This window comes from Epinephelus moara, chromosome 9 (genome assembly GCF_006386435.1).
Source record: "Epinephelus moara isolate mb chromosome 9, YSFRI_EMoa_1.0, whole genome shotgun sequence".
Lineage (NCBI taxonomy): Eukaryota > Metazoa > Chordata > Actinopteri > Perciformes > Serranidae > Epinephelus > Epinephelus moara.
This window is the reverse complement of record NC_065514.1, coordinates 19600445-19615779: the sequence shown is the minus strand read 5'-3', so window position 1 is coordinate 19615779 and position 15335 is coordinate 19600445. Positions and strand designations below refer to the sequence as shown.

Genomic DNA, 15335 nt, shown 5'->3' with positions numbered 1-15335 from the left:
GTAGCAGACATATTGTACCAATAAATTGTCACAAAAACTGAACTTAAGTACCCTGAATCTGTTTTCTATGCATTCAGTGCGTAATAATGTGGAGTAAAAATAAGTGCAAAAATAACAAAGATGTGAAATTAATTGAGAGACTTAACAGAGAGAAAATCGTGCAGCTTGTACAACACACAACTGATGCCTCCATGATCTAAAATGGACACCTTTAGTTACTATATACACATATTAGTTTTCTGAGACGATAATAGAGGACTGACTTTATATGACCCAGAAAGCCCGCTATGGAGATAATATACATTAGCCTTGTATGGTCGTGCAGATATAATGGAGGAAGTAGAAATCCATTTAGGGTATAGTAAAAGGAGGACAAAGTGTTCTCACTGGAGGAGTAGCATGCTGGAAAGTAGCATGAGGAGGGAGGTGAAAAGTTGAGCCGCCCCGTAGTTTATAGGGCTGCTGCCACTTGGCATGACTTGTTGCTCCGCCTTTCGTTCCTGCAGAAAGCGCTCCGAGTAGACCATATATTGCTCGACGCAGCGCCGGGCCTTGACTTGCACGATTAGGGCCGGGTATCCAATCTCCTCAATGCTGACGGTGTCATCATCGTCATCAGCTCCACCCTGACTTTTAGGCGTGGTCGAGCCACTCCTCTGGTCTTTCAGAGTGTCAGTCCTATTCATACAGTTATCCATGAACTTGTTGTAAGACTCTGCCCGAGGTGGAGGCTTGTAGACATAATCACGCCCATAGTCCTTTTCATCGGTGGACTGGGTGCCATAACGCCTATACATGTAGTTGTTGTAGTAGTACTCTTCTTCGGGATTGCGGAAACTGAAGTGTGGTCGAGGGAAGCGCCCTAATCCATATCCCACGGCCATTCCAGCCACAGCACCCACGCCTGCTGCCAGCATGGCTTTTTTGGCAAAACCTGAAGACTTGGGCACGTAACCCATGTTCTGCACAGAACGAGAGAAAGGAGACCCTCCCATCCCATGACCACCGCCATATCCATATCCTCCACCATAGCGGGGACTGAGGATCTTATTATTCGGGTTCCAGTTGGTGTAGCCACCAACCCCTCCACCAGGGTAACCCCCCGGATACCCACCAGCTTGACCCCAGCCCGGCTGACCCCAACCCTGTCCTGTATTCCCCCCTCTGACTGGGTAACCACCTGCTGGGTAACCACCTGCTGGGTAACCACCTGCCGGGTACCCACCTGGATTGACACCTCCCCTATTAGGATACCCTCCTGCACCTGGGTAGCCTCCTGCAGGGTAGCCTCCTGCAGGGTTCTGGTTAGGATATCCTCCTGGGTTGCCAGGTCTGCCTGGATAGCTACCTCCCGCTGGGTAGCCTCCTGCAGGTGGATTTTGATTTGGATAATTCCCTCTCCCTGGGTTTTGGTTCGGATACCCCCCAGCAGGATATCCACCTGCAGGGTTCTGGTTTGGATAACCTCCGGGATTGGCTCTACCGGGATACTGGTTGGGGTTACTACCAACTCCTGGATAATTTGGTGGGTTTTGTCTGGGGACTCCTCCTGGATTAGTGTTGCCTGCTCCAGGGTAACTTCCCCCAGCAGGGTATGGATTGGGGTTTCGATTGGGACTCTGTGGCTGTCGGGGGTAGCTTCCCGGCTGAGATGGTTTTGACTGTGTCCCACCCCTGTTGTTCCAAGATGAAGAAGAAGAGGTTTTCTTGCCGCTGCTGCTGCCGCCTCTCTTCGCCCATGCTGATTCAGTGTTCAACAGAAACACAATCAGGAGGGACACAAGAGCTATGTCACACAACCTCCCCATCATGGACCTGGAGAGGAAAGTGTGTCACAGTAATGATCATAATAAGAGTCAAGCATATTAAAACAAGCGTTGCCACTCCTTTTCCTGAGAAATGACATATCAAATGGCCCAGTGCTACCTTCTCATTTAACAGTGGATTGTTATATAACCAATTATATTACTCTATAGACCAAAGAGCGAGAGATAGTCAATAGTCATTCCAAAAAGACACTCGTAATAACGTTTCAAAGGCATTCACGATGCACCCTCTCACCATTATCCTCACATCATTTGGTTAATCTAAATAGAAATATGCCTAAATAATAATAATAGGCCTGTGCCAGCAATAATGAGTGAACGATGGCCTGTTTTTATTTTAAAACGGTGAGTACCAGTCATTGCATCATAAGCATCCTGCCGACAAAGCGGCACACATAGGCTCTAATAATATGAGTGTCGCTTATTTCCCCCGTCGAGCCTACCCACAAATAAATAACATCATCAATAGATTATAAGTGAATTATTTCTTACCGTGAAGAGACGGTCTGTGTGTGTGTCTCAGTGGTAATTCGGTGATAATGCGTTGTTGTGCTCTCTCCCTCCCTCAGCACGGTTATGGACTCTGACTCGGGGTGTTTCTTCTTGCTCGGGTGCGCTCGTTTTCATGCACAGCAAGTAGCCTGTAGGGAATAGCGGTGGGGACAGTTTCCTGTGACGTACTTGTGATAATCATGATTTAGCCAAAAACCACAACTAAAACCAAAAGGTTATTTCTTCACGTGTTTCATTTCAAGAAGCATATGAATTTATTACCACTTATACATGGGCACTAACTCGAATTAGTTAGCTTTAACTGTCAGCTCCATTTCTGACCTCAGTTCACCTTAAACTGTATTTTACTACATTATAAGCAGCATTTGCTGGTAGGCCAATTAAAAAAATACAAAGACAGATAGTGTGAGTTTTGATGGGTTTATATTTTCTGGAGCCTTTGTTAAATTATAAAATAACCTTATAATTAATAGAAATGCACCGCAGGCTAGACAGTGCCAAGGATGGTACAGTCCAACGTCCTCCGTTATGTCCAGACGTTTAGAACAAGTGCACATCTGAAGCCTGCGCACTTCATCCCAGCTCACTGCAGGAACTGCGGGTCCGTCGGGCTTTTTTTTTTTTTCCTCCACAGTCTTTATTGGGCACGACTACATTTACAGAATACAAACGAATCATAAACAACAGAAATAAACGCAAAATAAAAGGACAAAAAAATAAAAACACCAACAAATAATATATTTTAATTTTATAATGAGGTTTTGTTATATGCATCATTTCATAGTCATTAAATAACTTAAAGCTCTTATTGTTGTTGTTGTTTTGTCCACTTTCTTTATTGTGCACAAATACATTTACAGAATGTAAACAGATACAGAAAATAAAAACTAACATAAAAAAGGACAAAAACTAAAAACACAGACAAAAATTAATACATTTTAATGTTAGAACGCCAGAGTTTTTGTTATATGCATTATTTTTATAATCATTTAATAACTCAAAGGTACTCTTGTTGCTGTTGTTGTTATTGTTTTGTCCACTTTCTTTATTGTGCACAAATACATTTCCAGAACATAAACAGATACAGAAACAATAAAATAAAAGAACAAAAACTCAAAACACACACACAAAAAATACAAAAATATAATACAAAATTTATAATGCCATGGTTTTTGTTATATGCATCATTTTATAATCATTTAATAACTTATAGGTCTTATTTTGTTTGTTTTTTGGTTGTTCTTTTTCTAACATTAAGGAACATGGTGCTGTGTTGATAAAATGTATTAATAAAGTACAGGAAAGTCGGTTTGGTTTCTGACCTTTTTTTTCTTATGAATATGGAATTTTCCAAAAAAATAAATAAAGAGTTGTGTGCTATGCAACATGTTATCATTACACATATCACATATATTATTACATCAAACGTATTTGTTTCAACATTTATCTTAAGTGTCTTTTTGGAGAGTTGGAGGTACTCTTGTCTTTTTTAGGGAGCTGGCAACATCAATCCAAAATATTTCGGTGTATAACCAGTAAAAAATAAAAAATAAATTAATAAATAAATAAATAATAATAATAAATGAGAAATAATCTCTTTTTTCCAGTCCATAGAAATCACACTTATAATCAATATTCAGTATAAGTCTGTCTAACAAAAGCTTTACCAGGTAATTTATATAATATTTTGAAAGATCCTTCTTAACGGTTATTTATACAGTATTTATCATACATTGTTTGCTTTCTCCATCTGTTTATCATTAAATAAGGAAGGCTAAAAGCATCTAGAAGAATGGTCAGGGGCAGAACTTAATGTGCTCCTGATATTTTTTTGTCAGAGCACTTCTGTTTCAATATATACGTATATATAAATATTTTCCACCCAGTCTTCAGCATGGATGGAACAGGTGGATGTATATTCTATGGCTCAGTATCCGCAGCACGAGCGTTCGTCACGCTGCTCTGTCATTGGATGATGTCGGCCTGCCGTGACGTCAATTTAGTAAACCGTCAAACACCCGTATGTACTCGCAGCTCTCTGTCCGGTACACAGTGGAAACATGTCGGGAAGGAGGGAACCCAGCGGAGGAACTGCGTTCATGAAACCTACACCTGAGACATAAACTGACCGTTAATCAGTCCGGACGGACGGTGGGGTGTTAGCCGAGTTAGCAACCGCCGGGGCCACGTTACTAATTCACGGAAGCGGGCCGGTCACGAGCGAATGGACGGATAAAGACCAACAGCCGGGGCTCGATCAGAAGAAGTAGCCCAGCAGGCAGGCGGCCGGGGCCGGGCAGAGAAAGAAGAAGGGACAGTGTGTGTGTGCTCGAAACAAGACTGGGTTGCTGCTTGCTAGGGGATGTTATCCGTACTGTCTTATGGCAGACTGGTAGCCAGGGCTGTCCTGGGCGGACTCTCTCAAACGGACGGTCGGGACTACAGCCTGATCACCGCCAGTTATGGCTTCGGTAAAGACTTTCGGAAGGGGATCCTGAAGAAAGGGATGTGCTACGGTGATGATGCCTGCTTCATTGCGCGGAACAGGAACGCAGACGTTTTGGGTAAGCTCACAAAAACACTGCATTTATCTTGCTGGGGTATGTTAGACACCATCTGTGCTCAGGTGACCTTCAGTTAGCTAGCCTGCACGTGCACCGACCCTCGGATGAAAACACAACAGCCCCCACCCCCTTCAAACACACAGCTATAACTTTTCTCCCCTCTCCATCGCTATGTCAGCTCCTCTTGGTTTAAATGACGCCTCACAAATCCTCACAGAAGCTCAATGTGGCAACAGGCATGTAATTTGACGTATAAACTGTCATTATGTGCCGTTAGCGGGTGATATTATGGTGAAAAACCGAGTGACCTTTCACCCAGATGAGCTCCAACTGCAGAATACACAGCGGCAATGCAACATATCAAACACACCTAATTAGGAGACATAGATAAGCTTCATTAAAGGTGGAGAGCACTTTAAATGCCCTTATAACAGCCTCTCAGACTCAACACTACAATGTCTTGCAAAGGTCAGAATGGTTGAGCATGGAGGCAGCCATGTTGCTAATAGCGTCAGTAGCCTGCTAGCTTAGCCGAGTGTAATTGCTTTGTCCTCACCGCCCAGCTGACAGGAGGTTAAACAGCGAAATACTTCACTAACCACGTGGCTTGGTCGACACGTTTGCTTCGTGTTTTATAGTTTTCAAGCAGCGTGCAGTCTGAAATGTTGAACTGGTGATATAAAGTAAAAATAGCCAGTGCTGAGAAACAAAACCCCCAACAGGGGCTTCACGTGTTTCACATGGCCAGCTGAGATGTGGTGGTAGTTAAATCTGGGGTGAACTTCCCAGAAGTGGACTGGGGTGGCTATCAAGACAGTTTTTTAAGAAATGTATACTATTTTTTAGCTTGAATAACAGTAATGGATGGTGGTCCTTTCTTCCAACATGGCAGAGAGAATTTCCAGGAGATTCCCAGGGTGTATTTTGTTATTTTAGTTTCCTAATCCAGGGAATTTCCACCTGCAGCACAAAAAGAAAATGAAACTACAGCATGGGGATATTACGTATGATTAAAAATGATGTTTTCACATACCATAGATTGATGCCAGTAGCTCACTAACAAAGTGATGAACATGGACATGACATGGGGTAACTGGGGGCAAAATACTGTAATAGTATGCCTTGAAGATACATGTTATAGCACTATCATTACAAGCATTTTCTCCTTGTTTTACAGCTCTGATTTTAAAGAAACATCCATTTTTTTAAACATAACCAAAAGTATTTGTTTTGTCAGGTGATGCAAGCTGCAGTTTAATCAAGGTCTGTTTGCTCCTGCCACCGTCTTTATAGCTCTTGATCTTGACAGTATGTCCTGAGAAGATATGCAGTTGAGTCATCCAGTATCATCCTGCTGAATCCTGAGTATGCGCTAACCACTTGGATCGACTGCCATCACATTTACTTCTCTCTGATCCAGTCTGGCATTTTGTTAATCCAAAAAAGCATTAACCCTCACAGCAGTTGCGGTGTTTGGTTCGGATGATGATTTTCATGTCGCCTTCTGCAGGCAGAGAAAGTTACTGCTGCTGCAGTTTATTAAATTTAAATGACATATGATGGGTCTGGGGTTTGGTGCTTCACATCAATGCCAGACTGTGTCCTTGTACAATTAATTATTCTTTTCATTATTGATGTATCTTCCATTTATTTTTTAGAAATAAAATGTCAATAAATTGCTTGTTTTGTCTGAGCTAGATATTCATAACACAAGACGAATGAAAGCAGCGAGTGCCCACATTTTTAAAGCTATGTTTGGCATTTTTCCTTGAGAAATGACTAATTGACTATAATTAATTGATTATCAAAATAGTTGCTGATTGAATTTTCTGGTGTTGGACTCATTGGTAAGTCAGCCCTGTTGTTTCAGCTAGTATGATTAAAGCATTTGTTTGCAGATGGGTGAGCACCAAGAAAACAACTACATTAAAATTCTGTTCCCCTGTTGTGTATCAGGTGTTGCAGATGGCGTAGGTGGTTGGCGTGACTACGGCGTCGACCCGTCTCAGTTCTCAGCCACGTTAATGAGAACCTGCGAGCGACTGGTGAAGGAGGGACGCTTCACTCCCAGTAACCCAGTGGGTATCCTTACATCTGGCTACTATGAGCTTCTACAGAACAAAGTTCCCCTGCTAGGTGAGTACACACAGATTCAAAATTACATACAGGTTATGCCTTATGGTGCACACATAGTCAGCGATGCAGTGAGTCATGCCTCCCATGAGACCAGCCGTACTCTGAGAAATGCATAACATCTACAGGATGAGTCAGAGTGCTGGCCTTGCTTAGCGAGACGCAGAGAACATGTTACTATAAGTCGAGGCAGAACGGATTTTCATTTAAATTGCGTGTTATTTCTTTACCAATCTGGCAGAAAGGTGCATGAAAGGATGGAGGAGTAAATAAGACAGATAATGATTAAAAAGTCATATATATGATAAGGCACAGAACGTCAGGGATTTTAGTTATCATTGATTTAGGTTTAGGTCAGTATCCTCAGTGATGCAATACCTATGAGATAACTAACTGTATTTTGTCATGCGTCCACTTGGAAGTCAAGAGACAGTGACCTTGTGGCACTGAACAGCTTCCCTTGTATGCGGGGTGAACATTTAGCTTCACACCAGAGCCCGTTAAGGTCAAGAATCTGTAACTGACACTGCAGGAGGGCTGGACAGTTTTTAACCATGCACATGTCCAACAGGTGACCAAGGTCACATTTTTTTCTGAGACGCAGTATCCCTGATTTACAGCCAGCACGTACATTGAATGTTTCCCTCCTCCCCTCCTTGTCACGATGTTTGTCAAATGGCCTACTTTTATTTTGGGAAGCTGTGACAAGGTCTGTGCCTGACCTTCCCTGCTCAAGGTTACTTGGACTGTTGGCACCTAAAGTCACTGGGTATCTGGGACAGGCTCAGTCCATGACCTTTGCGTTTGTTTTCTTTGTTTTTCAAATTGCATAATAAGCTCAACCACCCACTGTGGGAGCATGAAATTCGTGAGGAAGGTACACCAAAAGGCGACGATATGCTGGTTGAGCTGCATTCTGCCTCTCTAGAAGCACACGAATACAGCATGTGCTCCTTTTCTGCCTCTCTGTTCAAACTGAAAAACATATCTTTGCATTTTTCCCACTGACATGAATGTCTTTTTCACCGTGTCTCATCAGATTTCACCATCTATATTTATCCATAACCTTGTTGTTGTTTGCTCTCCTCTCTTTGTAGGGAGCAGCACAGCTTGTATCGTGATTCTGGATCGACGGAGTCACCGGTTACACACATGTAACCTGGGTGACTCAGGCTTCTTGGTGGTTCGGGGAGGAGAGGTGGTTCATCGCTCAGACGAGCAACAGCACTATTTTAACACGCCCTTCCAGCTGTCAATCGCTCCCCCCGGAGCTGAAGGGGTGGTGCTCAGCGACAGGTCAGTTGCAAATTGTGTGAATGCAATTTAAAGAATAGAAATTAGAAAAAAAGATTCATAGTAGAGGCAATATAAGGGGAATCACAGAAAGATGAAAGTTAAATTGTCCTTTGTAAACCTAGTTGTGTTGCTGAGCTACTCCCTGTAAGGTGTGCCCACTATTTTGCAAAGCAAATGATTAAAAGTCAGGTTCGCTTTCACTTTTGCTTCCAAACAATTGTTCAGATGGCAGAGTCAAGCTGGATTTGTTAACACATGCCACATCCTTTTAATGTGGGCAGCAAACAAATTTGTAATAGGAACTGACAGAGAGTGTTTGCAGAACAAACAAGATCTACTATGGTGTCACACTCCTGGCCAAATTAGGCTCAGCCTCCACATAGCCGCCTTAGATACTTAATAATCCTTTATTATTTATCGTTATCGCCTGCAGGGGAAATCTTTTCATATCCTGTTTATAGTTTGTCGTTTTCGTTTATAGTTCAGAGATTTTAGAAGTGAGCACTGTCATCTTTATTATCATCAAAACGTCCAATAAAACTCATCAGTACGAGGCGTGTGATAGTGAACATGCACATTAAGTATCGTCAAGAATGCTGTTCCAAAATGTTCCCTCATAAAGTGATATCTCAAGCACAAGACACACAATGTACAAGCATGCACACAGGCGTGTCAGGCCACCCAGATAGGTGTCACAACTTGATTCTGACAATGGCAGCCTGATTAACTAGGGATAAATCTTTAGTAATCCATTTAGAGCAGCCTTGAGGTCCTGTTTTTAAAGTGTCTTTTCCCCCCTGCTGGTTTAATCCTGCTCTTCAGGTGTGAAATAAAGTTTAAGGTTTAGCTGTTCAATTAGTAAATGTTCCTTTTTAAAGGGAAACTACGCCCATTTTCAAAATTAATGTAATGGTCCTATGGTCTAAGACAGTCCAAAAACACTTGCAAAAATTAGCATCTTTCCTCCAAATCCAAATACTAGAGTGCCAAAATTCATATTTGTGATGTCTGGTGTGAAGTCTGGAGCTGCTCCACGACAGTGAATTAGGAAACATATTATTACTGATGGCACTGAGAGCTCCCAGGGGAATGTTCTGAGCATATGAGTACATTGTCTGTTTTAGAGCTGAGAACACTGTAATAGAACAAAGTTCATATAGGTATAAAAAAGAAAATGAACACACAAAATAAGGCTCCCATTCATCGTCTTTGCACCAGCAACTTTATACTTGATGACATCACAATTTGGAGACCTACTTCTCTAGTTTCAGGCTTTGAGCGAGAGAGTAGCTCAGGCTCATGTTGATTGATTGTATTGATTAATCTTTCCCAGGCCATGGAGATAACGTATTGGACATATTTATTTAGGTGGTGTTCCTCTTTAAGTACATGTACTGCTCTGTGATTTGCCACCTTAAAATAAAAACCCTCAAGATGAAGCATGAACATAAGGTGAAAGGCTCTCGATAATTAAACTTGAGTCGTGGGTAAGGCGCCAGCGAGCAACAGGACCTCTGCAAGGACACACCGGAGAGGCTGCTTCCGAGTCAGCTGTCAGATTAAACACCCACGCTGCGTCCACCGGCAAGATTTGGCAGAGTGACTTCTGACCTGCTTAATTCCATATTGGACACTGTTGACAGCAGCTCAGGCGCCGCCGGCTCCTGTTACACTTGTGACTGATCTTTCCATGCCCGCGTGTGTTTCCTCTAGCCCTGAAGCAGCTGACAGCTCCTCCTTCGACGTGCAGCTCGGTGACATCATCCTGACGGCAACCGACGGCCTCTTTGATAACATGCCAGACTATATGATTCTGCAGGAGCTCAAAAAACTCAAGGTGCCGCTCTCACACATATCAGTCATATCAGTCAGTCATCATATCAGTTTCCTCGAGCTGTCACATAAACTATATCTGATTGTAAGTGAACACAGATGCAGACATATTTAATTCTTACAAATGCTTTTTTTTTTAATCCTTTTAGACTACCAACTATGACAGCGTCCTGCAGACTGCACAGAGTATTGCAAAGCAAGCTCACGACCTTGCCTACGACCCCAATTACATGTCCCCTTTTGCACAGTTTGCCTGTGACAATGGCCTGAATGTAAGAGGTAAGTACACTGTGCTTCAGATGCTACATTATCCCTTTTTAAAAACACCCTCCTTTTAACAGTACATGTAATTCAAGCATTATTAAAAGCTGTTAAAGCCTGTTAAAAAATAGCTTTTTGCTGAAACTGTCACTCAATTCCGAAAGAAGAACAAGAGACATGATAGTCTGCCAGACAAATCCTGTCTCTCCTCCTCTTCCTACTGCTTCTGATGGCCTTGACTCACCAAAAACAACCAGTGGAGTCTCTAACACAGCTGTCAGTCATGTCAGTCACAGCTCATGAACTGCAGTCAGAGTAGGCAGTGCTGATTAGATATGACTCAAGATTCTGTTACCACATGTCTGTGTTTTGTTGTGGAAATTCTCTGCTGCTGGTGAATAATGAAATAGAGACTTCTGCCGGCCGACAAGGTTTTTATTTTCTTTGCAAAGAAAAGGTCAGTCATCACACGAGCGGTCAGAATGACGAAAAGACCCTGAACATAGGAAAGCCTAAACATTTATACCTGAGCAACGCCTCTTACGGTGTGTTTCACACCCTTCTGTCTGCGGCAGGGAGCAGTGCCCCTACCTATTGTTTTCAAACTCTTTCGTCTGCCGCAGCTATTGGCTCCGACCCCCTAGGGTGTGTTTCACACCTGGCGTATCCTGCAGGATTTTGTATCTAGGTGTGAGGTTAAGAGGTCTAGACATTCTGAAGTATTTGAAAACACAAAGAATACACAAAGAAAATGAAATTACAATTACAGTTTCACCTCATTTGTTTTCAGAAACAATTTAGTGATCATTTTAACTGTAAAATAAGAAAGTTTGCTCCAGCCAGTGGGCGGTGTTTTGTTTCAGTTCATGGCAGCATATCTAACAGGTAACCAGTACACTAAAATTTGTTCCTGGAAACATTTGAGGTGAGAAAAAGGCAATCTTGATTCATATTTGATAAGCGCTGCCTAGTTTGACAGTGTTTGCCATGATTGACAGCTGCGTTCAGGACTCCTCTGCCTTGTTTGGCTGTTTTTGTCCACATGCAGTAAGGCCATGAGAAGCGCTACAAAGCAATAGAGTAGGTAGAGGAATATGATTTATTTTTCGCAGATTATCTGTCTCATTTAATTCTGTATCAATACAGTGACAGTTTCAGCAAGTATGACAAAACTGTATTGTTTTATAAGAGTTACCAAATACAGCTTTAAACCAAAACAGCCTTTTTGCCTTTTTTCCTTAAATAAAGGTTGACACAAAATAGCCATCACTATATCTTGTCAATTTTAACAGCTATTTTTTAAGTTTGATTTGATATTACACATACTTGAAGCGGATATATTAATATAAAATATACTATAGACCATTTGATTGTAAGCGAGAGAATACAAGTTGTGAATATTTTTGCTGTCCTTAAAAATCGTCTGTTTAAAAATGTAAAACTTATTATTTAAACATGTTTTCTGTTTACAATATTTAGACATAAATACCCATGTTTAGAGTTATTTTCTGGCTTCACTCACGCCTTTAGTTTGGCTCCATTTGCTGGATCAAAGCTAAATAAAAAAGGAAGTGTCAGTGAGTTCAAAATAGCCTTACACTCGGGTGTGGGGAAAAAATTCCAGCCCTACTTTGCATGAACTGGTGATAAGTGTTGGCACGGTTCCTCACACTCTTTTGTCTTCTTCTGCAGGAGGGAAGCCAGATGATATCACGGTGCTGCTGTCCATTGTGGCTGAATACACAGACTAAAAAGTGTGTCTGAGAGTGTGTGTGTGCTTCTCTGGGGCTGACCCTCCCTTCCCGTCTGCCTAAGTCTTCCACCTGCAGCCCTCCCAAAAATGCACTGCATCCTGTGGGCTGACAGGGGAGGCTCACCAACGACGACACACACTCCTTGCTGCGGGGCCGACGTCCACCCGTGTACATTTTTTGTTTTCTTCCTCTGTTGTTGTTTTGGTGCTTGAACGGTTGAGGGGAATCAGGCAGCTAGGACATTTTCATGTTGATCATGAGGCAGGAGGAGTTGAGCACGACGGGCTGAGGGATGTCTTTCAGTCGCTTGTGTCTGAATGTGTCGCATCAACACTTTTTAGGTGTCTGGGAGACAGCCCGGGACAGATCGGCTTAAAAGGGGCTTTAAAACCTGGTAGCCCTTGTGTACAAAAAAGTGATATAATAAGAGGAGTAAGCCAAGTTTGGGATTTTTGGGAGAGTAGTGATAGAGTATTGAACCTGGCTAGCTGTCTCTGTTGCTCCAGTTGTTAATCTGTTCCTTGTTGTTAATGTGTTTGAACAAAGCAAATGTATGGACTGAGAAAGCGGATGTCAGTAATGGATGGGTGTTATTAGAGAATGAGATTCAAGAATGGGCTTTCAGTTTCTTGGGAATGTGAACGTTGAAAGAGCGAACTGCTCCGATCAAAGAAACCTGTAAAGGGAAACCATAACACATGTTAGAGCTTACACGTGAAGGCTAATCAGTTTTCGTCACTTGGCAGGGGGGAATCTGTCGGACCGCACATCCCGATAAGTTGTAAATATTTTTGTGTTTTTAGGGCTTCGTTCCGGCCTTTCTGTTGTCTTCGCTTCGGCTGCTGAAGCAAAGAGCTATTTCGTTACTATCGTGGAGGATGTACACATGCATTCATAAATATATTTTCTTGTATAGATGTTAATCTTGAAGTGAGCTTTATCAATCCCACACTTCCACTGGCTGAAATGAACAAGAAGGTCTTTGCTGAGATTGATCGCTGCAACACGTGTGGTAGGGAGGATGTTTTAAAAAAAAAAAAAGTGTGAGTGTGTGTGGTACACATGTGAGTTATTGGGATGTGTGGCGTACTTAATGTTAATATTTGTTATCTTGTCTCACAAAGCTAAAGCTAGCATCTGGGAATGCTTACTATTGCAATGATAGGTCAGGCGTGTGTTTAAAGGAAGAGATGTATTTTTTTTTAAAGNCCTCAGTCGTTGACTGCGCTGCACTGCTGAGCTCCTGCACCTGAGTTTCAGGAAATAAACTACAAATGTAGGTGTGTGTGTGTGTAGGTGTGTGTGTGTAGGTGTGTGAGGGTGTGTCAAATTTGTTTTTACGTCTCCGTTCCTTATTTCCCTTTTACATTTGTTTGCTGCTTCTCTTTTGTAATTCAGATGTCTGTATATGACTTGACATGATTTATACAAACATGGTCGCCATGATTGTAACGAGCGTGTGTAAATGTGTGTGTGTGTTGCATCAAATGACATTAATCAAAGACCTTGATTAGTACTGTTCTGCTCATGATAGTTTGTCCCTTTTTGTCTAACAGCTCACCCAAGTGGTTCGGACAATGTCTTTACAGTTTAAAAGCAGGTGCACCAAAGACACATTTTCTTTGTGTATGTCATACACAGCGCTTTGTTGTTACAAACATCATACAGCAATACTGTAAATTCCTTGTGCTCTGAGTCTTGTGTGATGGCCAGAGGTGTGGGTCGACACGTTCAGATGGACATTAAAAATGTCTTTTCTATGCCTAAAGTTGTTTTTATCCGAGCAAAAGCTGTATCATATTCTTGGGTTAAGATGTGTGTGTGACTGGTTGTAACAAAGTATAGACAGGTTTATGAAACCAAAGAAGGAAAGCCATATGTAAACACATGATCAGGGCACTGATGTGTGAGCCCTGCTGTAAAGATGACATGTTTCTTCCTCATACACATAATGGACACAGTGATCTGCATATTAACCGTCTGCACTGTTCTTTCTGCATGGTTTCTTTCTCAGCTACTGGCAACATTTTACAAAGTTAAAAATCATCTGTTCTTGTCTTTCAGAGTGGTTTATAAAGGTGTATAAAGGTTCTGAACTTGTATTTACTTCAGAGATAGCCCTATATTTGACAGAGGGATGTATCCCATATGCAGAAGAAGAAGGGGTGGTGATGTAGGTGATGCTGCTGTGAACTTACAGAATGAGGGTGAGCACAGTTTCAGCCTTAACAAATAGATAGACCTGTAATCAAGAGGCCTTTCCTGTCATTGCAAGCTTGTGTCGTGTCGGTCACGTTGCCCGGTGTTTGATGTAAGTGAAAGTCCCTCCCCCGTCTTTTCTCTCCTGTAAAGTTGTTTCTCAAAGGTGCTTCTGCAGTCTGTATGGTATGATTGTCCTTTCAGCAAGCGATGTTTGTGTGTATGAAAGATACACCTATGTCTACAGTGTAACAATGCAGGTCTAATTTATGTAAATATGTTTTAAAATATGTACAATATTTAAATAAAGAATCTAGTATTTATACTAAATTCTCCTTGGTCTTTCATTGATGCTGTTCCATGTTTCATCTTCAGAGGCAGATGTGCAGAAGACACATCCGAACATGCAAAGTGATTGACAGCTCTAATAAAGCAGCTTTTGTTACAGTGAGGTTGAGAAAATTTGGATTATTGTATCAGCTGCATCCTGAATATTAGATGATACAATTTCTGTACTGACGGCACACATTTACCACATTGGAGCAGGTTAAATACAAAGGTAGTACAGCAGGCACATCATCCTTTTATAACTGTAAAATGAGCTTTTTCATAATTAAAATTATCACAATTCAATATAAAGTTATGTGTATATATGCCCACTGTAAGTGTGAAAATACATAAAAATGAATTTTTAGTGTGGCCACTAGCGGTGTAAAGTAACAAGATACATTTACTCAAGTACAATTTTGAAGTATCTGTACCCCTATTTAAGTAGTTTTTTTTTTTTGATTGTTTAACTGCTTTAATTGCTTTATTGTTGTTTTGGGGGGGTCGTCATCTGTTTGACTTACTGTATTGCTCACATTTTTTTTTCCTTTTTGTACTTTAACATGTTCGAAATAACACCTTCAATCAAACAAACAAACAGTATTTCCATTTTCTGCTATTTCAAACTT

General features: G+C 41.6%; 2 protein-coding genes across 2 annotated transcripts; one reads left to right on the top strand and one right to left on the bottom strand.

Moving 5' to 3' along the window:
* Positions 1 to 239: 239 nt before the first annotated feature.
* Positions 240 to 2439, bottom strand: LOC126395366 (calcium-binding protein P-like). The gene is made up of 2 exons (XM_050052772.1): positions 2319 to 2439; positions 240 to 1815 (listed from the first exon to the last, which is right to left on the bottom strand). The coding sequence occupies exon 2, from the start codon at positions 1809 to 1811 to the stop codon at positions 384 to 386; it is 1428 nt and encodes a 475-aa protein (XP_049908729.1). The 5' UTR covers positions 1812 to 1815; positions 2319 to 2439; the 3' UTR covers positions 240 to 383.
* Positions 2440 to 4357: 1918 nt separating this feature from the next.
* Positions 4358 to 13382, top strand: LOC126395375 (protein phosphatase PTC7 homolog). Its single transcript, XM_050052784.1, has 6 exons — positions 4358 to 4903; positions 6860 to 7039; positions 8134 to 8332; positions 10046 to 10169; positions 10315 to 10444; positions 12119 to 13382. Exons 1-6 carry the CDS (start codon positions 4702 to 4704, stop codon positions 12175 to 12177), a joined length of 894 nt encoding a protein of 297 aa, XP_049908741.1. The 5' UTR covers positions 4358 to 4701; the 3' UTR covers positions 12178 to 13382.
* Positions 13383 to 15335: the final 1953 nt, after the last annotated feature.